At 37.1% G+C, this 25,567-nt stretch overlaps 1 protein-coding gene and 1 long non-coding RNA gene across 12 annotated transcripts in view; one reads left to right on the top strand and one right to left on the bottom strand.

Moving 5' to 3' along the window:
* The window catches only part of LOC102087891 (contactin-6), a 152,748-nt gene that overhangs the window by 120,737 nt on the left and 6,444 nt on the right, over positions 1 to 25,567 (top strand). For 5 of the 8 annotated variants that reach the window (XM_065075333.1, XM_065075328.1, XM_065075327.1 and 2 more), the window contains 11 exons: positions 1,118 to 1,245; positions 6,846 to 7,021; positions 7,359 to 7,476; positions 8,346 to 8,504; positions 8,596 to 8,745; positions 12,287 to 12,357; positions 15,086 to 15,320; positions 15,843 to 15,958; positions 17,327 to 17,513; positions 20,561 to 20,673; positions 22,426 to 22,594. In XM_065075333.1, the coding sequence (XP_064931405.1) occupies positions 1,118 to 1,245; positions 6,846 to 7,021; positions 7,359 to 7,476; positions 8,346 to 8,504; positions 8,596 to 8,745; positions 12,287 to 12,357; positions 15,086 to 15,320; positions 15,843 to 15,958; positions 17,327 to 17,513; positions 20,561 to 20,673; positions 22,426 to 22,594 (1,622 nt within the window). Of the gene's footprint in view, positions 1 to 1,117; positions 1,246 to 6,845; positions 7,022 to 7,358; positions 7,477 to 8,345; positions 8,505 to 8,595; positions 8,746 to 12,286; positions 12,358 to 15,085; positions 15,321 to 15,842; positions 15,959 to 17,326; positions 17,514 to 20,560; positions 20,674 to 21,539; positions 22,390 to 22,425; positions 22,595 to 23,257; positions 23,821 to 25,567 lie in introns of those variants that run through there. The other 3 variants (XM_005508788.3, XM_065075330.1, XM_065075331.1) reach the window with 3 other exon arrangements.
* LOC110363507 (uncharacterized) overlaps positions 7,383 to 25,567 on the bottom strand; it is a 37,530-nt gene continuing 19,345 nt past the window's right edge. Inside the window, exons 3-7 of one of the 4 annotated variants that reach the window (XR_010475076.1) lie at positions 13,086 to 13,301; positions 12,814 to 12,995; positions 12,217 to 12,477; positions 11,367 to 11,466; positions 7,383 to 7,816 (exon numbers count right to left, since the gene is read on the bottom strand). This is a non-coding gene — a long non-coding RNA (uncharacterized LOC110363507). Of the gene's footprint in view, positions 7,817 to 8,738; positions 10,271 to 11,366; positions 11,467 to 12,216; positions 12,478 to 12,813; positions 12,996 to 13,085; positions 13,302 to 25,567 lie in introns of those variants that run through there. The other 3 variants (XR_002421639.2, XR_010475075.1, XR_010475077.1) reach the window with 3 other exon arrangements.

The following is a 25,567-nucleotide window of genomic DNA, read 5'->3' as shown; positions in this document are numbered from 1 at the left end:
GAAACGACGGCATTTAAGTGCAGCTCTTCCCTGGTTAGGTGCAGATTCTCTCATGCCTACTAAGGAGTGTGCTCATGCAGTCACCTCACCAGCAAGAGTCATGCAGAGACCCTAACTCTGTATTCATGAAACTTCCAGGAACTTCATGTCTTTCATCCCACTGTTCTTCTAAATGGAGAAAAAAGTGGTCAAGAGCTTCAACATCTACCAGGTGCAAGAGCTAGGTGGAAGAACTAACAAAAAATCAACAAAACATTGCAAGATGATATTATTTTCTCTTCAAAAGTTCATTTCTTATCTAATTCCACTTTAATTTTTTAATTCTCTGCTTTTGATAGATAGGTATTCTATATATTTCTGAAGAAAATCCCAAAACCCTGAGGTGCTGTCCTTGTATGTAAAAGCTAAAAGGTGTCAGACATGCTGGGAAAGCTTACCTAAGGAAAACATATGTCAAAGTCTGTACTGACTTAGATCCTAAAACATCTCATTGACATGAAGAAGCATATGAAGAAGCTTAGCAATTAATTTTGTCCATAAAACCCAGGAGTGGTCCTGAAATTACTATTAAATGCAATTTACCCAATACTCTTCAAACTGGTGTAAACAACATAGTGACTAATAAGGTGATTTGAGGGCCCTATGAGACAGCGATGTATTTGATTTGGCTCCTTCGCTTCTGATATGGCATTTCAGCATCTCAGCTAGTCTGCTAATATCTTGTAATAATCCTGACAAAATTGCACAGACAGCTGGGCTCAGACACAACATTAGTATGGTGTGGGAGTATTGAGAACTGAAAAAAAAGCCCCTCATGGTAAAATATAGCACAATTTGGTAACAACTTGTATCCTCCTTCTTTCTCTTGAAAATCAAAATTTTACTGCAAGAAAGTCAGTTAGATAAGTTAATGATCAACTCCACTATGTCCATATAACATTCATAATATAGAAACCGGGAATAAGCAGAGGTGAAAACTGGTTGATACATATTCAGCTCTCTGTAGAAGACACATTATATTGGAAGCATTTGAATATTAAAAGTAGCATTGTATTTCTGTTACAGTTCGTGTAAGAGAAGTCTTTTTTTTTTTTTTTTTCTTATTTTTTTTCCCCAGGGTCATCTTGCTGGAGGATGGCAGTCTCAGGCTCTATAACATCACCAAATCAGATGCTGGGATGTACACTTGTATAGCCACAAATCAGTTTGGAGTTGCCAGAAATTCAGGGAACCTGATTGTGAAAGGTACTTCAGTATTTTCTGTTGTGCTTTATGAATATTAGAAAGTATGTTTTCTCTTCATTGAGATGCCCAAGTCTGTGCCAATCAATGCTAACATTGACAGATTTTTACTTGCACTTAGAAACTGAGCTCTCCACTGCCTGCAGCAAAGAAAACCTCATGACCGCACCATGCCAAGGATCCATTTGTTTATCAGGAAGGTCTCCCAAGATATCCACAGAAACATGTAGTAACATTAATAATGATATTTACACTTCCATGCTGTTTAGACATCATAGGTAAGGGCTGCACTGATGCAGGCACTGGGCAGCCAGAGTTTGAAATGACTCTGAGGCAGTGTGGAGGTTCAGTTTATTCAGCCTATTTACAATGTGCATCACATCTGAGACTGCAGAACAGTCTTTAAAGCTGGGGTGCCAAAAAGAAAAAAGATGTTACAAAGTAAGCTGAAAATCAGGTAGGTTTATTTTCTTCAGTGTGGGGCAGATATATCTTGCAGATGTGGCATTCCTGCAGATCCTGAAGCTACCCACTCCTTCTCTGCATCCCAGCTGCTCTGCACTACCTTGGTAAATAACTCCAAAACAAATCACAGCCAAGTAAAAACTCTTCTTTGGCCCTTCACATGACTTTTAATTTAGAATATTGAAATGGCCACCCTGTACAGCACTCCCCAGGTCTGCACTAGTTTCTACAAACTCATTACTCAGGTGGACTAGTCCAAAGCTGGAGTATGTGAAAAGAAATATTGTTTGTACAGATATTTGTATGAGCAGTATAGGAAATGACTGTGCTCTATACCCTCTGACCTTTGATTTCTGAGAGAAAAGAGAAAAGAAGGAAAACTGAGACCGTGTTTTTTTCTCTTTGCTCCCATACAGTCTTTACAATACAGATGTTTTCTTATGCAACTATTCATATTTGTTGATATTTTAAATGAGGACAAGTTAAAAAGTGAAACTTCTGAGATTACAGTTAAGTGTATTTATCAGTTTTACGAAATGGCTAACAATGTCTGTAGTTACAAGAAGAGCATATTATTAAATGTAAGTTGTAACTCTTTCTTTTTTCTTAATATTCTTGTTTTCAGTGACTTCAGAATGGTTACTCCAGCCTGCAGGCATGACCTTCTCCTTTACTTACTACATCTGGCAAAAATATTTTTCATACTCATATTATGAAAGAGCAATTAGCATTGATGCAGTGCAATGCATAGTCTGAGACTATGTTACAGCACAGCTAGCAATGAATAAACCAAGAAGTTTAGGGTTTAGGCAGCCCTGACTTCATTAAGATTATATACAATTTTACATATCTCATACATACATCCTAATGGAGCAATATGAGAAAATCACATTAAAACATGAAAAAAATATTTTGTTTGGCATTTCTGAAGTTTATTAAAACACTGAGTAACAACACAGTATAAAAATGATCTTGTTTGCAGGGAACATTTGTTTTTGTTTCCCCTCTGGAGAAGTTTTGGCTGTTCAATTATAGGCCTCATTGCTTCAGCATTATTTTCCACTGAAATGTCAGAACTTGGAAAAGCATATCTAATGTGCAAATTAAGTTTATTGCTGCTCATTGAGTTGTTTATTCTTCGTGTGAGAAGTCTTTATTATACCTCCAGCACTCACAACATCTTATCTATTTGATCCTCTGGAATGGGATTTGCCATATAATGCATGTCTGCAGTTGCTAAGCAAGATAGATAACATAGAACCAAGGGCTTTTAAGAAGCTTTTAAAAGTATTTGAGGTGGAAGTCTTAAAGACAACCCCATAAAAGAAGCAAAAAATATCATACAGGTGAACACTTTTACATAGGTGCTATTATTGGATATAACTAAAACAAGAGATACAAGAGGATATTAACACCATAATAATTATTACTATTTTTTTTTTTTTTACTAACACTACTAAAAACCACACCTTGCACGCAAATCCAGTAGAATTTACAAAAAGGCTGTTTTCAAAGTTTATTTAGTGGAGGCAAATAGGTTTATGGGAATAAGAAAATAGACTTATAAAACCAACAGCATATAGCAGTTAGGATTTGTTATGTTATCGGGAGAAACTGTTAGGATGTTCCAAACTACCGGTTCACTAGAATGCTCTTTTGTTTTCAAAATATTTGTCTTTTCCCCTAAGGAGGCATTCCATAGGTTTTAACAGATAAATCATCTCTGGAATTTTTATTCCCTCTAATAACATTCTGTAACAGGATTGCAGATGTCTTATTTCTGATCTTTTTGAAAATGTGATCAAATAATGACACAAGAAACTACATGACAGACCTAATGAGGCAAACATAATGTTATTGGAATCTTCTGATGAAGGAAAGTTTCAAAAAATTCCCAGCTATTTTCAATCTGGAGCTAATGGCCCCTTCCTGTACAACAGACAAGTGGCTTTGTTAGAAGCTTAAAATTTTACAAAAAACAGGACATATTTTTATAGTTGTATTCTATGGATTTTAGAATGTAATTATTGAATCTGATTACAAATTCTATGCAGTCCTGTTGGTATGATTCTTTCTTAGTCTTACTTTGACCTTTCCATAGAAATAAATTGATTTTATTTTTAGTATTTTACTTATTTACAGAATGTTGTAATTGTGCATGGTGCATTGCAGAAGAGTCAAAATGCACTGATCCTGGTGACCAACCACCCAATACAGAGAAGAAGGAGTTACAAAATGAGGTGGCAATAAGTCTTGTGGCAGTAGAGGTGATGTGGATCTTGTGAAGGGTAGATATTTTAAAGAAAAATTTGAAGGACAAGGAGTACTCAACACATGGAAAACTCAGTAGTGGTGCAAAGCTTTATTAAAGCTGAATAAACCAAAGGAGAAAAGGTGAATTTCATCCTTCATTTGAAGTTTTAGCAGAGAACCCAATTCAGATGGTATCTCCAGGCTATCATCAAAGCAGTGTGAAACAGATATATCCAAGTCAGCTTTAAGAAAGACAGATAAAAGGCCTGCAGCAGTTTATACCTGGAGCAAGGAGTTCATCTTAAGCTTTAGGGTCTATCCAAGAGGCCTTGTAAGCTGAACTCTGTAACTACTGTTTAGTTATATCCAGATATTGAGCTTACTAATGGAAGGCTCAGGAAAAATGATATTGTCCATCTAATCGATTGGCAATGTAAATGAGCCTTGTTAGGGCCAGACCTTTCCATCCCCAGGGGCAGATACACTGTACAGGAAACAGGAGCTGTGGAGATGACTCTGCAGTCGTTTCAGAGGAGCTGGTTCCCACCTTCTGGTTCTCCCAGCACGACTGCACAGGTCAGACCAGTGGCTACATGAGTTAAGGAAAAACCCAGGCTGATTTGCCCATCCCTTCAACACCACCTTGTAAACCATCTTTTGCATAATTTAAGAGAAAATATGTGTGGAGACATGTCTCCCGTATAGCTAAAGACAAAGTGAACAAAACCCAAGTGAAATCTGGGAGAAAGCATACCGTAAATGTTCAGAGCAATGTAGAATTTCCACTTTCAGGTCAGCTGTGGTTTTCAGGGGAAGAGTTTGCTTCTTCACCACCATGTTTCATTGGCTTTAAAAGCTCAGTGTAGAGATGTACATGATTTATAGGTCTAAGGAAGGAGTCTTTATGGTGTGACTTTGAAGGAAGAGATGATGAGTTTGGAGGACTGTATCAGCCCAGCAAGTCATGCTTCATCACTTGCTCGTGGCAAAGAGAAGTTTCAGCTATCATGAAAGTATTTTTTTCAATTTTTAATGTATACCAGGTATTGTTTATTTTTTCTTCTTTTAACTTAGGCAGCAGTATTGCAAATAATAGAATTACTCTCTTCAGAGTGTTATTAATGCAGTTCTATTTCAGCTGTGAGAATAAGAAATATAGGAGAAAAAGCAAGAAAAGAAAACTTTGTGGAGGTTCTCTGTAGTTCCCAGGTACTTTTCAACATTATTCTATAAAAGTTACCTGTACTTCACAGTGAAATTTCTTCATTTGAGATTTATAGAGACAAGTTCTTCGCCAGCATGTGCTGAAATCAGTGGAGCTGTGCCAGCAAAGGATATGGCCCTTGAATCTTCTGGAATTTATTGCATCTGACACTCTGCTTCCAGGGACAGGAAGAGATTTCTCTAACCTAATGATCGAGTATCTTCAAGACAGTCATATGAGGCCTTAATTTTTCTGCAGTCCTTGACTTCAGACAAATTGCTGGAGCTGCCACAATGTCAGTTTTACGTGGTTATGAAGAGCAATCAGAGCATGCAGAGAAATCTAAGAAAGTGTGTTCGAAGTCTGAGCTCTAACTCATTACAAGAATCTCTGATATTCTCTTAAAGATGCCAGAAAAAAAACAAAACTGATTTGTTTCTGACAATAAAAATCAGACAAGTTCTTTCTTTGTTTTCCTTGGAAAACCGGATGCCTGCAGCATGTATCTTGCTGAAACCAGTGACATCCAGTTCAGTTTTTAAAAGGTTAGCAGAAAATGCAACTTTCTACCTTGTCGCTACTTGACCACTGCCATAACAGTGACTCATCCAGTGCAGATTAGATGCTGGGAAGAAGCCCTTCAAAGTTTCAGCCCATATTGCCTGTCTGTACCTACCTGTTAATCACTTACTGCAATGGTGGTGTTAGTCTGAATGAAAATGTGTTTGATGTACCCTATCATGCATCAGCCCTTTGGAACAAAGGCCCTGATAAAACCAAAATCCTGAATTTTCAGGCACATTTCTAACAGATGGGGTTAAACCAGAACAAACGCTGAAGTCATACAGCTCGTGCAAACTTTCAACTCCTCCTTTCACATTATTTTCAGAACGTATTAATATTTTTTAATAGATTCTGCTCTCATTTTATTCATGTGCATCTAAAGTCTCAGAGTTTTATAACACTTTCATGCACAAAAGCTTTATTCAAGGGAATTGCTTACAACAAAGTGGTTGTTATCTCTAATCTACCTGCCAGTCATGTCAACAAAAGTGAAGCCGTACAAACCTATTCCTTTCCCCTTCAGCAAGCTACTACTTCCCTTAATAAGAACTGCAAGCTGTTTTCTCAGTGTAAAGGGTTAAAAAATATTACATAAATAGTTTTTCTGTGTGAGAAGATACCTTCTTTGAAGCTGTAATGTAAGCAACACTGTGCAGTAAACTAGCACTAACATTAATATAGAATAAGGATCTCAATGTATAAAGCAATTTTGCTTTTGCTGCAGTTTCCTGTAAGGAGAGATATTCAAGTTTGAAGAACCATTGGCATATTTTTAACAGTCTTAATAATGAAGTCTGCACTTTTTGAGCTGAAATACTATCTATTGACTATGAGCTTTACAAAGTAACATATGACTGATTTAGCATGTTGCCTCTGACAGCTGCTCACTTTCAGAGGCACACAGCATGCTTGTATTGATACTGCAAAAGCAATAGGCCACACACGGTAAGAGTATTCTGAAATCATCACCTTATTAGACATAATTTTTATTTATTATGGAACATTTGGGCCAATTTTAAATAATTTCACAAGTGGTACAAAAGTCATTCAAGATCTACTTTTTTAATAAGCATATTAACGTGTTGTTTTTTTTTTTTTCTTTTTTCTGTCTCCACAGAAAGGACTGTGATTGCTATGCCACCTTCTAATATGGATGTAACTGTTGGAGAAAGCATAGTCCTTCCATGCCAGGTGTCTCATGACCCCTCTATTGATGTAGTGTTCACATGGTCATTCAATGGCCATACAATTGATTTTAGTAGACGAATGCATCATTTTGAAAGAATTGGAAGAGTAAGTTTTTAACTCCCCTAGTGCTTAATGAAATTATTTTCCACAGTCTTTAGATGACATAAATATTTATCATAATTCTTCCATTGCTATTTATATGCACGGCAAATCTCTTTCTTTACAATGGCTGCAGCCATTTATTTTTCTTTCTTAAACTTTATGAAGGAACTTGAGTTATTTGTGAAGCCATAATAAAAATGTCCAAATGAAAGAAACTGATGATAGCTATGAATATTTTAATTTAAAAGCTGAAGTTTTTATTAATATTGAGCAATTTATAAAAATGTCCAGTATGGAAAGCATGTTGTGAGTGATTAGTTTACTTTCTTTGTATCTCCAGGAATCTGTTGGGGATTTGATGATAAGAAATATTCAGCTACATCATTCTGGGAAATATGTGTGCATGGTACAAACAACTCTAGACAGTCAATCTGCAACAGCAGAAATAATTGTAAGAGGTATGTCTGTTAAATATAGACACATATATCTTCTGGAGAAATTAGAAATTCTAAACATCAGCTGTTTTTTAAATGGTTCCTAGGATATCAATTCAACATTTTAACAGTGAAATGTTATATACCTTGTACCCTTGGTCCCAAAACTGGGTTGAGATACTGGCCAGCATGATCTTAGTGTGCAGCTAACCCATGGAGATCTGTGTAATTCTGCCATGGCCTCTTTGGAAGGTAAACTTTTCTGGCCACAGGGGTCAATATGGCAGGGCATTGCAAAGTCCTTCACTTTCAGCAGGTTGCTGTCACCTGCTCCTTACTGGGAATCTCTGGGTCACTGTGCAGGCTGGAAAAAAAATGAGACTTCATTAATTTCCACTTTTTCAAGATAATATGAAAAATAATTGTCTATAGTCAACTAACTAATCTTTTTACTGCCAGCAGCAAGAGAAATGCTATGATGGCAATAGATCATCTAAACCCTTGCAGAAATCAGCAATCTGTATAGTGCACCATTTTACGATTTTCTAAACCTCAGTTTTGCTAGAATTCAGTAGGAATTCTGAAAATGTTTGGTGTTTCAGCAAAAGACACACTGGATAAATTTCTTTGTGAGACAAAAAATAAAAAGTCCCATGTCTGCAGTTTTCATATTAGAAACATAAAGATGTTCATTTTCCTGACTCAAAACTCCTCATTAATTAGAAAAAATGTCATACAGGCATGAAACCATCATTTAGAGATTGTGCTGCTTATATGAAACTGCAGCTTCATTAATAATTCCACTGACTTGAGAAAGTAAGAGTTGCCCAACCCAAGCCAGCAAGGAATCTGCTCTTCCTAATACCTTCACCTTAAAATGCTAATCGTATTAGGCCCCCCAGGTCCACCAGAAGATGTTAAAGTTGAACATGTTTCTAGCACTACTGCTGTATTATCCTGGAAGTCTGGAATAGATAATAATAGCCCAGTCCAGATCTACAGTATTCAGATGAGGACTCCTTTCTCAGTTGGATGGCAAGCAGTTGCAACAGGTGAGCAATTTGAGAGTTACCATGTATTTTTTGCATAGATGATTAATTACTCCAAAAATAATTTTTCATTACTTGTTTATTTTGCCTTTAGTTCCTGAAGTCATTAATGGTAGGACTCACAAGGCAACAGTGGTTGACTTAAGCCCTTGGGTTGAGTATGAGTTTCGTGTGGTTGCCACCAATAGTGTTGGAACTGGGGAGCCAAGCAGACCATCAGCTCTACTGAAAACTAAAGCAGCAGGTAAGTCCCTAGTTTCTGACAGTTTTTTTCCACACAGGCAGATTTTTTTCCACACAGGCAGATTGCCAGCTCCCAAATCTGAGAATTTCACTGCAGCAGAGCCACTCCGTCCTACAAGGTTACTTACATATCTGTCTGACAGTTTAGTTTGTGACTGCTATGGCTTAATGACAGCAGGCCTGTGCTGTGGATGCAAGGGTTGCTTGAACATGATTGAGGTATGACACACTTTGCTCTCTAGTTTGAAGTTCACTCGGGCCAGTAATAAAGGCTGAAGCTGGCCTATGTTTCCTCTCTTTGATATGTCCCAAAGTATATCTAATCCCCATGCCTGACCACAAGCTTTCATTCAAGCAACTGGGGAGTAGCATTTGTTTTCTTTCAATTATAACTGAATTTATACCATGCTTAGGGACTTGTATAGAAAATTATAAAGTCAGCTCTCTGGCATATAGCATGTAGTGCCGTTGCTGCAGAGGCTGTTTGATATCTGAGCATCTGTGCAGACAGGATATTGGCTTTAACTGGAGGAAATAAATTGGAGCATCCAAAGCCCAGTGCAACTAATGGCTTTCACTGACTCTAGGATGGGATCCTTACTATCTGCCTGTCTAAACTTTATATATTTAACTTCTGGGACTTGAAACCTCATAGGAAGAAGACTCATTTCTGTATGACCGACACTGTCAGTCCTTTGACCTACTCAGTTTGGTACAATTTATTTGAAGACCAAACCTTTGTTGTACATTATACTGCAGTATATATATATATATATATATATATATATATATATATCTCCTTGGAATGGAGGATCCATTTGTTTCTCAGAATACCTACAATATTTGTCCCAAGGCACAATTACTTCAAAATGTATTAGATCAGCTGATTTAAATTTAATAAGTTCTTTTTCCTGTTGTTGAAGCAAAAACTTATACTGAGTACTGATGCCAGAATGGACTATTTGCTCAGTAGAACACCAATTTGGATAGATTTTGTCAGCTTTCCAGGTACAGAGAGACATCTGATGCGTCTTATCAGCCATCACGACTGCTTGGCCAGTGTGGCAGTAAAGTAGATAGTAGGCTGCTCCCAAGCAGAGGGAAGAGCCTGCAACCCTCCAGCCTGGAAAGATGCACTGATCCTACCTGGGCTTAGGTGTCCAGGGGATTCAAGTCCAAGTGGTCCCTGAACCCTTCCAGCCAGAGAAGTACAGGAAAATTTCACATGCAAGGAGTAAAGGACAACATAGAAAGGGAAGGCTAAGGAAAAGCTGGATTCAGGAAGAGGCCAGATATTCTAAATTTCCCAGTAGAGTATCACAGATATGTGTTCTCCATTATATGATTGATTATGAAGTCAAAATTAATCTTGAGAAGGTCTTTCTTGCTGTTACTACCTCGGGACTTTGTAAAGTGTGGTATTCAAAACCACCTATACAGTCAGTAAAAACTTTCATGTTTCAAAACTTTTTATTTTTTTTTTTTTTTTTTTTTTTTTTTAATTAATGGCATTCACAAGGCTGGAGCTGGAAAGAGAAAGAAACAATAAAATTAATATTATCTATCATTGCAATAGCGTAAGGAACACTATTTCTTTACAGCGTAGCCTCATCTGAAGTTTAACAAAAGGAATAGGAAGACTCAGTTCAGGCTTAGTTACTTAAGCTCTTCACTGCTGTGAATCATTCTGTCTCACAACAGTTCTATCTGATGGGAGAAGTAACATTATATTTGAATTTTTTTATCAGAACAGGAAACTGAAAACAGTATGACAGTGTGGACAGCAAAAGACTGGCCATGAAAGGGTAAATTTGAACTTAGCTGTTGTAATAGCTATTTTTCCAGCTGAAATCTGAGCATTAGTAGATTTGTGGATGCAAATGAGCCACTGTTCATTTCATTAAAATGAAGCTGAGAATTAATTGAGCCTCTGTTGGTGCACTCAGCTGTAAATTTTCATCTGTTTCTCAACTATGACCCAGTTGAGGCTCTGCTGAGCACTAGTACAAATTTCTTCCCCATGCAAATGTAGTAAATACTGAACACATTTAACACATGAACTAATTGAGCATCAACTGGTTCATGAAACAGTGAAACATGAGGCTTGAAAGTCTGTTTTGTCATTTTTTCCTTTAATGCTGTTCTTTTCAGTCTTAGACTATTTGCCTCTGATGTGCACAAAGACATTGATTGTGAGTGACAAAATTGAATACCTATACTAAACTCTCTGAAAGACCCTGGTCCATTTGCACTTTCACTCATTTTTATGACTGCACAAAATATTGAGGAAAATTCTACATTTCTAGAGAGGATGATATCAGATAAAGACTTATATGCAGACTTGAATCTAAAAGTGTGTGTTCACATAAATTTCGGTGAACTTAAAGGGCTATTGCCTTTATTGCTTCTACTGTAGTTTGGCTAATGTTGGGTGGAAGACATGGGGAAGGGCAGATGGACGTGGCAAAACTTGCCAAAATCTCTGAAAAATCTTTTGAGATATAACTATCTCACTTGTTCTGAACCTGTCTTCAGTCCTATCTCAACACATCAAATTTTCAGACAGTAAGAGCTGAATGAAGGGGATGACAAAACAATCTTGAAATTTCTAAAAAATAGTACCAAGGTTTTGGAGATGTCAAAGAGTACAAAGGTCTTCTTATAGGAGGCTTCTGTCTCGATCAGTTTCAGGGTTGTCGTCTTTTTTATACTTCTTCAGCAACTGAAAAGGAAGATGATATCATCCTTACAAGTAGATCTACAGCAATCTATACAATAAGAACAAGGCTAATCTGTCTAAATTCTGTCCATTACATCACAATCCAGTTTCCCAAAACTGCCAATATTTATAGGCTAATGGAGTGGGTGTGTGTATGGAAATACAGAGCAAGAGGCAAGAAATCCTGGTATTTTATTTGCCTCTTCACCAAGAGTCATTTGAGTGATGAGAAGCTGCTTTGGCCTGGAACACTAGCACATCACTTGACCTTGACCCTGTACCTATGGTGCCACACATCTGGGGCAATACTGGGGAAATCAAGCTCTAATCAATGAAACTTGGATACTTAGAGACTTGGAAGAAGGAGGAAAGCAAATTACAAGTTTTGAATTTCTGAAGAAAAGCATATGGCCAATTAAAAAAAATTACTATATTGATCCAATAACATGTTTACTGAACAAATGCATAATTAGTAAATCAGTAGTGTTGCAGCTACAGTCTGAATGGAACATCATTTTGCCAATTAGTTGATGAGGCATAATAATGTCAGATACTTGATGCTACTAGCTTCTTTAATTAATTTTTTGAACCAGGGTACTTATGTATCAAATACACCTGTGGCTTCAACCTTAGAAACTTGAAAATGTGCAAACATAATTTCAGTTGATTTAAAATGCACCATTATATAGTATAGTCTCTGTTCTACATGTTGAAAGGCAGAATCGCTGCATATGAGCTAGGAAAGGCTCTAACCATCCACTTAACAAGACCTCCGGCAGTAGCAGTGGGTAGTTGCAAGCACCAACTGTCTTTTCTTCTCCAGTTCCTGCCGTGGCACCAACAAACATCAGCGGAGGAGGAGGGAGCCGTTCTGAGCTGGTCATCACATGGGAGGTAATTGTTAACTCAATTAGTCTAAGCTGTCTAATGGGGAAGAGTCCATGGGTGAAAGCACAGCCCTGCTCAAATTCAAAGGCTTTTGGTCATGGACTTTGGCTGAGCCTGGATTTTATCCTGCATATGGAGAGAAAACAGTCTGTAAGACATACAACAAGTTTCCTGTGTTATAGTGAACAATTTATAAAAATAAACAGTTTAAGAGGCATGTTATAAAGATGTTTAGAAGTCTGTATAACCCTCTTATCTTCATTGTACAGGAGGTGCTTAACACACTAATCTGCTTGGCCGTTTTTCTGCATTAACATTTTTCATACTTTTGTTTACATGTTTTTCATTCTGGAGCACTGTGCTGACAAGACATATCCTATTATGCGTTAAAAGAGATGAGCCCTTTAATTCTTCAGTACTCCAGCGAGAGGAGAGAATATACATTTTCAGAACAGTTAATACCATACTACAAGTTGCAATGAGTGAGTGCAGGTCATTTCAGTGAGTGGAAACCAAGTGCTGTGGGTAGGAGCCCTTCTTCTCCAGCCACCCAGCAGTCTTCCCATGGGCACCATGATGAAGGCAGGTACATCTTGCAAAGCCCGTGCAGTGATGAGGCAGGTGCTTGATCAAGTCTCCAACCCCTATGGAAAAATAAATCCACAAAACACAGCTCCCACCCTCTGGGTTTTTCATTGCTGCTGAAAAACTCCTGTGAAATTAATGTGACTCACCTAATAAAATCTTTTCTCTGACTTTGAGGACATCTGACTGAAGTAGGAGCTACTCCATGTCATTGGCAGCACCCAGCCTGGAAGTCAGGGGCCAGGCAGCCCTGCCACAAATCTTACTATCAGGCATGACTGTTTCAGAGGCTGAAGAAGATGACTTCTGTTTAGTTTCTAATTGGGGACAGGGTGTCCAAAAACACAGTGGTCCCTTAGTAAGTCCTGGAAAATGAAAAATGTTTCTTCATGAGAAAAAAAAAAAGACTTCTAGTTCAGCTTAAGCAAGGAAAACAGTCTGCTTTCTCCCTTGACTTAATTTCTTTTTCCAAAGAAATAACTAAGCTCATGTATCCAGTTTGAAGGAAAAGCAAAGGGATTAAATTAAACTAAAAGTGATGCTTTTCATCAGCTGATAGAATTATCTGTGTTTTCCTGTACGGTAAAAATGGTGCCATTTAACCAGCCTTTTAGAGGAGGAGGGGAAGTGATAGGAAAAAAAATGAGGTCAAAAGAAAAAAAATCCCCACTAGATAATATTGCCAATGCTTTCCCCTCTCTGTCTTTCCAAACAGAGTGAAACTTCACTTTTACTGAACTAAGTTTTCCTCCATATGCATCTTTTGCACTATTGTTTCATTCTCTCCTCTACTGATCTACTCTTTGGGAGCAGAACATGAAAATTGAAAACAACCTGAGAGATCTCAATCAAATTATCCTGTTGGACTCCATAGTGTGTCCTGAAAAACAGTTGGAGAAATACTAATTATGCCATGCTAACAACACTGAACATGATTCTCCAGCTTTCTGTGATGAACTCACTAAACATCTTGATTAAATCTGAGGTCACAGAAGCCTCAAAAACAAATTAAATGCTCTAGGAAGTAGCTTGAACTCTTATAAATCCACAGCACACCATCATCACTCACACTTAACTCTCTCAGGACTGGAAAAGAGATAGAAGGGGAATTAATGTTTGTAAAACACTTAAGACACATTTGTAATAGAAGCCAGGCCAGGGTTATTATTAGCATTAGAATGAATTTATGAAGAAAAGAATAAAATAAGTGCCCTGAAATCTTCTGATGTACGTCCTGATTTTTTTTTTTTTTTTTTTTCATTTTCTCATACTGTTAGTGCTCCCAGGAGTTTCTCTGCATGATAGGAGCTTGGGTCCGGGAACAGTTGTAGGGGCTGCAGTCCTGCCCCTATGTTTTTTCTCTCTTTGCACCATTTTTCATGGCTGCTTTTCTGTTCACCTTACCTCTATGCAAACATCTAAAATAAATGAAGTTTTGCTGAGAAACACTTCCTCCATGTACTACTGTTCTTTTCTTGTTTCATAAGTTCTCTTGCTTTAAGAAGCCAATGGGGAAGTATTTTTATCCCAAGAAAACAAAAAAGTTCATGCTGGACACAGAGTTGATATAATTGCCTGTTCAGCATGAGACAATACGTATCTTGACATGAGATTTTATTAACAGAAACATTAATTTTGTCATGTTGACTTGCAATGTTTCTGTTCTGAACAAATAAGAATATGCTCATGCACTTGAGACTTTCATTTGTGCTAAAAAAAGTATGTAAGTAGTGTACTCATATGCAGGCAATTACACAGCTGATGCACACTTTCGTGTATACATTTGCTCCTTTCCCAACTATATTTTTAATTTGAAAAGAATTTATTTAAAATTAGTATTCTTATACCCCTTGATTCAGCTACAACCAGTGCTGAGTGAAATGCTTTTAATTTTGAAAACTTCATGCCTGAAAGAGAATAACTTTAATGGAGCTCATCAGATCTTTTGTTTCTAAATTGATTGCCTCAATAGATTTATTATTCTGATTTTTATTTCAATATTACATTGACTGATGGAGCAAACATTATTATCTTCTCTAAGGCACAGTCAACTAAATCAATACCACTAAAATATACTCAGAGAATGAAGATTCAATTAAAACAGTGTGTACTTGCAAATGCTTATTGACTGACTGCCTTGTCACTTCAGCCAGTTCCAGAAGAACTACAAAATGGGGAAGGTTTTGGCTATACTGTTATGTTTCGTCCTCTTGGCGCAACAACCTGGACAAAAGCAGTGGTGGCTTCAGTAGAAGCAAGCAAATACGTTTATAGGAATGAAAGCATTACACCTCTCTGTCCTTTCGAAGTGAAAGTTGGTGTCTACAACAATGAAGGAGAAGGGACCCTGAGCTCCATATCCATTGTCTACTCAGGAGAAGACGGTAAAGTGTGTTAATCTTATTAGTAATGGTTGTGTAGGGGCAATAGGCCCCAGATACAATCAGGCAGATATCCACAGAGATATTAAGGAGCCTGTTCAAAGCTGCTCATTGAAGATTGACAACAGAGACACATGGCAGAAGATGGGAAGTGGAAGCAGATTTTCAGAATCTCTTGAAGTAGACAGTGTGTTTTTCCCCAAGCCCACTGAGTGGGATGAGAAAAATCAGGAGATGCTAAAAGTAGTTTAGCTCTTGGAAGTTCTAGCTTTTCAGGCCGCTCAGTGCAGCTGATCTCTGAAAATCTGTCCCAGCTTATGGGTAATGACCAACTCTGAGAAATTCCAGTTTCGTTGACAAATAAATAGGCAGCAAAACTGGGGATTCACACCAGGTTTCCCAAGCCTCTGCCTGCTGCTTCCTCCAAGAATCTCCTCTTCTTTTCTTGAGTCTCTCTCAGTTTTGACATAATACCTTTTTGGTAACACACCTGTTCCACCAGCTGTGTTTTCTCCCATCACTCAGAGCCGCAGATAGCACCAGCGGGGACTTCAGCACTGAGCATTTCGGCGGCGGAAGTGGAGGTCTCCTGGCAGCCCATCGCATGGAACCGGCACACGGGCAGGGTGCTGGGCTACGAGGTGAGGTGGCTGGCACTGGTGTCTGACACCATACAGATGTCCCTTTTCCAGCCATATTTGTATTCTGGTTCCTCCTCCCTTGCTTCCGAGTCAACAGACGATGAAGCTCTTCACCCAGCTCTCATTAGCAACATTTCACCTGAGATAATCACAAGCTTTCACAGACCAGGACTGCAATTCTGTCCCAGTCTTTTTGTAATGCAAATTAATACCTCAAGATTAATCATTTGTGATGGCTACTATAAAAGAATTCGCTATTGACTCCAGAAAACGAAGCTGATTCTCTTCTCCTTACACAGCTGTAATACTGTCTGAGCATGATGGGGTACTTGATAGTTTGGGGACATGCACATGACCTATAGCAGTGCTTACAGAAGAAATCAGGATAAATGCACATCACTACTATCCAAAGCTTGCACTGCAGCACATTTGAAAGGCTTTTGGCTTCTCACTCCTATTCATAGTGAGCACCTGCTCACTTACTAATAACTGACAGGTTTTTTTGCCCTGTGCACTGGGGTGTGATGGCATCAAGTCCAGGGAGAGATCCAGGGACAGACACTTCAGGGTCTGAGCAGAAGAAGCTGTGAGGAAGCTGTGCTGCATCTGGCTTCACTGCAACTGATGCAACTGATGGGAGCAGAAATCCTGTGTCAACAGGATCTGACATCCACAGGACAGACCAGAGGTGCTTCCCATGGGGTGAGGAGGGGACAGATTTTTGTATTAAAAGCTTAAATACTTTGAAATAACTTCAAATATGATTCCTGGGTATTTTACTTGCAAAATAAAACTTTTTTTTTTTTTTTTTTTTTTTTTTACATAAGATAAAACAAGAGTAAACTAAGTCAGAAATTCTTTAAATTCTGTCCTATCATTACAAATGTAGAAATGAAGGTAACAGGACTTTAATACAGTACACAAACCTTACTAAATCAACTACCCACTGAAAAAAAACAAGTCTAAATAGCTGTAATTGAATCAAAACTAGAGGCAAGATACAAACTAATTTAAAAACTCTTAGATGACTGAGATAAATGGGATTTTTGTATCTTTTAATTTTTTTTTTTTTCAAATCGGTTCAAAACACAAAACCAAACAAGCTTTTAAAATTTCTCACATTATCAAAATATTCCTTTTGGACATCTATAAAGCTAAGGATTTAATTTGCTTCCTTAATTGGAATTCAGTCTCTGAAATTTTATTTCTTGTCTATAAATATTTATGATGGGTTTTATTTCCTACTAATTTTGAAAATGAAAAATCCTATATTCCTTGAAATCTTCATTGTCAGCATGTCTGCTTCCCAGCCAAATCTGTAATTGATGGAAAACAATGAATTGCCTGTTCTTTGTTCTTGCTTTTCAGGTTTTATATTGGACTGATGATCCCAAGGAAAGCACAGCTGGTAAAGTCAGAGTCAATGCGAATGTGACAGCCAGAAATATCACAGGATTAAAAGCTAACACAGTGTATTTTGCAACAGTTCGAGCTTACAACACTGCAGGGACGGGGCCCTCTAGTACTCCAGTAAATGTCACCACTAAAAAATCACGTGAGTATTCAATTTCATACAACAAATGTTGCAAACTCCCAAGTGTGATAGTGACATTTCAGCTTACCCTGACCCATCTCTACTAAATGTTGCAACATCAAAGAAAACCGAATCCCAAATTTCTTCAGAAAATTAAACAACAAAATCTGTGACTAAGAAACATTTCTCTTACCCGACAATATTCTTGTGGTCGCCATCAAGCTTGGTCAGACTCTGCTGTTTAAGACTTTAATATTATATTTAGTTTGGGCTTTAGTTCTTTTTCAATGGAAGCCAAAATTCTTATCAACTTAAATCAGACCTGGGACGGTTATTTCATTTACCCTATTCTATTTGTATGGTAGAGGAATTTTGTACACCTACAAAATTAGATAGCACCAGTGTTTATTTTCCTATAGAGTAGAAACTGTTAAGAAGGATTTAATTTTGCATTGCAACATCATGACACTTGCTTTCAGGAGATTTCAAAAGAGATGCAGAGTCAATAAAAGGAAGAAGTTCCATGGATCAGATAGTAGATTGTGGAATATGGGTTTGTTGTTTTAAAGAAAACTGTAGAATGCTCCAAATACAGTGGGTTTTTTGTGACCTCTAAACTGCGCACTACAGAGGGTAGCATATGGGACACATTCATAAAAATACTACTTAGTCATTACAATTTAATGTAAACAACATAAACCAAATTGAAGTCAGAGAAGATATTTCTCACAGACTCAAACAGAACTCTTGTCACAGGCAATTTCTTAATGGAAAATAGACTCAACTTTGGAAATGATTCTCTATATTCCTATGTGCCTGTGTATGAAAGACAAGTTAGAGACGTGGCAGTCAAGTAATAAGACACAGAGAATGAATTTGCTTTTGCTTTGCATTGACTTCATCTTCTGTCAAATTCAGGATTGTGCTAATGGTTCATTTAAAAATTAAAGTCAAAATAACCCTTTTAATATTTAAAAACAGATATTAAATTTTTAAGCTCTATTCTCTGAGAGATGCAAGCACTTTCAATATGAATAGAGATAATATGTCAAGAGAATATAAACAATGTACATATTCAGTAGGAGCTTTCATTTCAAGGTAATAGCTCTGTTTTCCTGCTTATTTTTCAGGATTTCTACAATGTTCTGTGCATGCCATTATTGTAGTAGAGACTAAACAAAACTAAAATAGTCCTTCTACCAAAAAGGTGCAATTCTGATTGACACACACTTATCTAAGATCAATTTGAGGTCTAAGTTGATATCCTGGTTTAAGTTTATATTACTGAGGAAAGTGGAAATTACGTCTTCTGTCCATGAACATACTGCTTTACTAGGAGCTGTTCTGAAGCTCAGCTCTTCTGTTTCTTTACTTTCTTTAAAGCAATTTCTTTGCTTTTTCATTTTCTTTACAAGTACATGTATATATCAATATTATAAATACTTTGCAAAGATGAAAACTCAACTCGGCACAGCAACAAAGCTAAATGTTACATAAAACATGACAATAATGTCATTAAATTAATAAACTTAAGCATATACTTGGGACTACTGTTATTCTTAATGAAGTTGATTACAAGAACATAGTTGTAAAAATTGCCTGTTAGTCTTACATTTGAAGAACTGTTTGCAGTGTTTTTGCTTGTGGATGTAACTATGAAATTGGGGGAAGTGCTACATTACCACCTATTCTGGTTCCTGGCTGTGTAGCAAAACCAGATAATTTTGGTTTTAAAATCATCTTGTGGTTTTTCAGCCCAAAGACTATGATTTAAGATGGTTTTAAGTGCTATGCTGAAAATCTTGGAATAAGGCAGTGTCTACCCATATTTGAGTGCTCCCAAGACTTTTCAGAGTAGAGAGTCAATTCAATATTTGACATCCTTTGCCTTTTCTGAGTTTTTTATTATCACATTCTTATAAAATATCTGCTAAAAGCAACGAAGAGGTTTCAAACAATATTTAAATAAATTTCCAGTTTTATGTATGTGAATCTATATAAATACCTTCAAAAAGAAAGTTATATTTTCCTGTCATTGACAGTATGGCTCATATTCACCTGGGTGGTCCACTTACAGTTCCATTCCCTACTGATGGGATGGATTAAACTTCTTCACAGTTATGAAGTAGATAGATATGAAAGAACAGGCACCATCACTTTATTCTGTCTCCATGGGAAATTAACTAAATTGTGGAATATAACCAAATCAACAGTACCTTCCCAGTTACAAATGTTAATCATCAATATATAGTAACTACAGGGAGAAAAAAAAAAGGGTCACAGAGGTTAAGCATTTGAAAGTCAGGTCTGGGACACTCACAACCTGTTTCTCCAAATCTCTCCTCCTTTTTCTTAATTCTGTTCAAGAGCTTATTTCACCTGACACTCTCAGCACTGTCCTTCCAGGCAGGGTCCAGGAGGATGCACCACGGAGAAGGATATTATGTGTTGTTCTGAATCTGAGATACAGTTCAAAGGCACAGTTTCAACTTCACATGTTCACACAGGATTCAATTTCAGTCACTTGTAGGCAAATTTTCAAAGTCCTGGTACTTAGGCATAAAAAGCCTTTGAAAAGCTACTCTTAGCCTATTGTGCTGAGAATTTATAAAATCCTACAATGTTTCATTACAGATCACATGGAGACTTTAATGTGTAGCTCTTTGTAACCTGTCCTCATGGCTGCTGAAAATCTTGTCTTTTGTATTCTGCTCTTAGTTTCAGCTTTTTCTGAAATCCATAGAGCAAAACATTTTCTAGTACATTAAAATACAGATAGGAACAACACAGTACTTAAACAAAATCCATCAAATATAACTTGAACTGTCAGACACTGTCAGGCTTTTCCTAATTTCAAAAATGAACTCTCACAGTAAGTGGTTTTGTGCTATGAACAGATCTTTATTCAGACTAATACGAGAGCAATGATGGACTGGAAAATATTTCTTACTCTTCAGTTTGAATCACCCATGCATTTGTTACTTCCATGTCAGCAGTTCCTTCAATTACACTATGCAAATTAATATTCAGTTGTATCTTGTGATTATCATAATCTTTTGTTTTTAAAGCGCCAAGTCAACCCCCTGTGAACATCGCCTGGAAGCTGACAAATTCGAAAATCTGCTTGAACTGGGAACATGTAAAAACAATGGAGAATGAATCAGAGGTGCTGGGCTACAAAGTAAGTCACATCTTTATCTCATTAATTAGACATTATTTATAATAGAGCTACAAAGAGTGACCTGTTGAAAAGTGACTGCTATTATCTGGAAAACAGTGGTTTTTCTGGAGTGATTGGGGTGATTGGCTAACATTTATACAAATGGAAGCATGGCTGTGTTCCTTTAGAGTAGAACCTCTTTATCCTGACACAGGGGTTTTCTGTCCCCAATGCTGGATCTCTCTTGTCCAATTTCCATTGTAATCTCACTCATGTGAGATTCTTGCATGCAAATATTTTTTGGGGAAGGTGTTTCACATGTATATAAGAAGTAGAAAACAGTCTCTTAAGCCTTGAAGACAGGCATAAAAGACATTTAAAAGTTTTCGCTCTCTGGCAATTCACAAATCTACCTTTGAAAATAGATAGGAAGATACTCACGTAAAGACAAATGTGAGTGAAGTAAAAAGCACTTCCATAAATCTATTTTTTAAGGGAACAAAAATTAAGTTTAAAGCTTGTTTGCAGTGGCTCTGACCCCAAAAGAATTATGGAAAGACTTTTTTAGTCCTGAAGGACTGTAAAAATTGAGGTGAAGAGTGCTTACATGAGGAAAGGTTCTCAGGATCAAGATTCTCATATTACTAGACATTTCAGTGTCTACACAGAGTTATTTGTGCTTAGGGAGGAAAAGGACACAAAAAGACACCCCATGTCTTTCTTGAGATCATATTCTTTTACACCCTAGTGAGTGTGTTTGAGTAGCTCCACACACTGGGAAAAATTTAAAACTAGACTTTTGTGTCTAACTTACCTACTTTACACTTGCTTATTATATTTTGATGTGGGAAGAGTGCTTTAAGTACTTGTTCTGGTATTTCTTGTAGGATCTCTGCTTCTTTTACTGTTTTGCTCTTCAGTTGCTCTTTTAGCATAAATATGTCAAAAGATTGTCAAAAGAAAGGAGTCAAACACTGTCATTGCTGTACTAGCAAGGAAGAAAGGCTTCTTGGCGGAAAAAAGCTGATCACAGTCCGCAGGATCCCTGTTGAGAGTCCCCAAGCTGCTCTGCACCTTGTCCCAGTGACGCATTAGCAAAAAGAGTGAAGTGCAAGCAGCCACTGGATCCATCATGTTTAGTTGTAGAAATGTGCTTCCCAATTGGAAGCCCAGGTACTACTACCCAAATTTCTGTCCTTTTTTTGAATACTTTAAAAATGTATCACTACGCAATGTCCAATGTTTTCAGTGGTAATTTTACACATAAGTCAATGCAAATTTTTCTATTTGACTATAAATGCTCATCACAAACAGATAAAACAAAACAAAACGAAGAAAACCAAACCAAACCAAAACATAAGCCCTCAGTTCCTGAAGTGTCAGATGAATTCTGGATATAAAAGTTGTTATAGATTGAAGTCTTGTTTAAAGGTGTGTCTAACATCCATATTTACAAAAGAGCATAAGTGTATTGGATAAGGATTTCATAATTCTGCTTTCAAGGTGAGCCTCAGTTCTAGCAAAGTTTCTCCTGCAAAACACAACTGAAGTAAATGGCTGCTGTGGCCTCCATCACAAAATTCTGCAGAATACATTTGTATGTTTTGAATTAAGTTTAATGCTCCCCAGGATGCTGGTACTGCTCTGAAAAGTTTGACATATGACAGAATATATTCTCAGCCAAAAACTCTCTATTAAAATTAAAAACAAACAAAACCAACCCAACCAAACAAAAAACCCTCCACTCTTGTTTTCTAATCCCTTTTCACATAGATCTTGTACAGACAAAACAAACATAGCAAAACTCATATACTGGAGACAAGCAACACTTCAGCTGAACTTCTGGTACCATTTGAAGAAGATTACCTCATAGAAATAAGAACAGTTAGTGACGGTGGAGATGGCAGCAGCAGTGAGGAAATCAGGATTCCAAAAATATCAAGTATGTGAGCTTTTTTTTTCTCTTAATGTTATTGTGTAAGAAGAAATCTGTGTGCCTTCAAGAAGTACAGTAGATTAGCAGGCTTACCTTTACCATAGGTGGCCTCCCTCCTATGGCTTTGTAGTGTTGGGTACACATAGGTTAGTTTCTGGTACTCTCACATTCATTAGCAGAGAAAGTATTTTGCACAACACATAGATGTAACCTCGTTTTTAGCATCTCCATCTGCCCTGGCTTGTAATGTTCAGGGAAAGACAGAGAAATAAGCTTTCTTATTAAAGTCAAATCTGCTCTGGAGCTGCTGCTGCACCTGAGACAGAGAACCTCAGCCCTTCTCCATGGCTGGGGAGGGGTTGCCCAGAGTCTTTGCCCTTATAAATACCTTATTATTCACACAAAAATGGAGCATAGTTTTACAACAAACTAGCCAAAACCCTCCTGAAAGTAGGTATTCACAAGGAAGGGTGGGAAGCTGATTCAACACCATACTCCATGGAATTGCTGCTACAACTTAAAAAGAAATAAATAGAAATAACATTTGTGGATAAAGTTTCATTTTGAAAACAGAACAAAGATTACTCTTATGTTAGCATGTATAGGAAAAGTGCTTAGTTGACACAAATTTACTTCTGTCAGAAATTTTATGTGCTTATATTTTTACAGGTTTAAGCTCTGGAGCAATAAAATTGTCCCAAAGGGTAAACCATATATTGACATCTGGGATCCTGATATTGAGTTCTGTTCTTATGTACCCTTTCCCTTGATGATTAAAGCGAAGTTCAACCATGGACTTTTAAAAATAAACCATGTGTAGATTTTATCTGAATACTTCACCATGACCAACATTCCTGATAGAGAGAACCAGCAGGGATGGTGGAGGGAGATAGACGTAGTCTATTAAGAAAACATTAAATATCAATATTACATTAATTTTTAAAAATGAGCTTTGAAATTAGTGGATAAATGTATATGCATTAGTTAAATGGAGTGGTGCCAAACATAACTTGAGATTGTAAGAAGAGTGGTCTCAAATTTTTTACCAGCAGTAGTTCTTATTGAAAATCCAGTGTGATTGTATGTCAAACATGAAAGATCTCTGCCAAACTCTTAAAACTGAAAGAGACTTACAATTGCTTGTGATGTGGATATTATTTATCTCAATTTCTTCAATGTAACCTGTAAAAAAACTCCACTTTCAATTAAATAAAAGCTATTTGTATACTTGTTGAGCTTGTTTACATTACAGGAGGTGTCATACAATGCATTATATTAAGTGTGCCGTACTATTTTCTTCAGAAAAAGGAAGTTTAAATAAAAGGAATCATATGTGCCAACCCAAACCCCATCGAGTTCAATAGAAAGACTTTCAATGGCATCAGCAAGCTTTGAACTATATCTGAACGAAACAGTACCTTTTATAATATGAGATACCTTACATATTCTCAAGTACATTTTAAAGGGCTTTTTCGTGCAAAGGCTGTTCTCATCAACAGAACTAGCAGAGATGCAGAATACCTTTTTTGAAGGCAGACTGCAATATCTGTCTTCAAGCAAGTTCAGTTGCTCTGTCACCTGATATTGTTATTCTTTGCTGTAGCTTGAAAGTGTAGATTCATCTTCGGGCTGGGTATGAAGAACATTGATTTTCATCATCTTGAAACATAAATAAAAGCATCTAATTAAGCCTTTCAATCTATTGAGTTATTAGAATGACAAATTAAACACCAGAGTGAGCACAGCTTTCAAGTCAGTAGATACAGCTCAAAATGTGAAGCCATACTCATGTCAACTTGAACAACATCCGATAAAAGGTATTTTTTGTCTCATATCACTACTGGTTGACCTTTTCTTCCCTCCTGCTTTACTCTGAAGTATATTTTCTTTTCACCAATATCAAATACATGTTGTGTCATCTTTGTAACCATCTGTAACTGCAAGTATATAAAATATGCCCGAATATTTTTCAAAAGAAATAGATTCAAATGGAGATGGTGATGTATAAACAAACAAATGACCAAAAGGATAGAGGTTAATCTCTGCATGATAATCCTTCAAACAGCATATTAAACTTGTTTCTTATCCATAGATATGGGAGGCCAAATTGGTGACAAGAGAGTCTAAAATGTGTTTTTATATAGGAAACTGCCTACACTTTGGTACCTGAAATTACTCACAGAGCCCATGTGCTGGACTTTCAGGGAGAGCACACAGACTGACATAAAGTAAATTCAAAAATGTGCAACACATTACAGAGTGATATCCAATTTTGATTTAAGGACTACAGAGGAAGGAAAGGATATTAAGGCTCTAGGACAAGATGTTTCACTTGGAGTTGCACTGACCGTTAAACATTTGCATCTCATTTTGGCACCATGAAATCCAAAAGAATGTGTGTTTCACATTCTCGTGTCTGTGCAGCTGCAGTCTCACTGAAGAAGGGACTGTAGAAACTTGGGGTTTTTTTCTTTATTGTGGATAAGCAAATACCACTTACACCTGATGATGTTTAATAATGTCCATACTGGACTTAACAAAATGTTTCACAGAGTTGACCACTATCTGGTGGAGCTCTGACAGAGCTTTTTGCATCATCCCTTCCCAGCAGGTCTCTAACAGGAACTGCTCTCTGCCATGGCAACTCACTGGTAGACCTTCTCGTGTCCATTTTTCAGTTAAACTGAGTCTAATAATCTTATATTCTATAATATAAATACAATCCTTCTGCTAAGTTTAAACAAAACATCTCTTTTTATTCAAGCAAAGAGAGATTTTCTGCAGAACAGTTATGTACAACTGAATAGAAGGCCTGATAGATGCTTAATTACAGGGAGGTTCTGGCAATATAATACCACTTTTAGAAGCCTGTCCTCTGGGATTTCTACAAAGATGCTAATCACAGGAGTTATTAGAAAGAGGTTTAACACAGCTTTCAAAAGAAGAGGACAGTTTAGAACGAAGTGGATATGTTATTAA

Source organism: Columba livia, chromosome 10, assembly GCF_036013475.1.
Source record: "Columba livia isolate bColLiv1 breed racing homer chromosome 10, bColLiv1.pat.W.v2, whole genome shotgun sequence".
In the NCBI taxonomy this organism is placed as follows: Eukaryota; Metazoa; Chordata; class Aves; order Columbiformes; family Columbidae; genus Columba; species Columba livia.
This window is presented reverse-complemented; position numbering and strand designations above follow the sequence as displayed.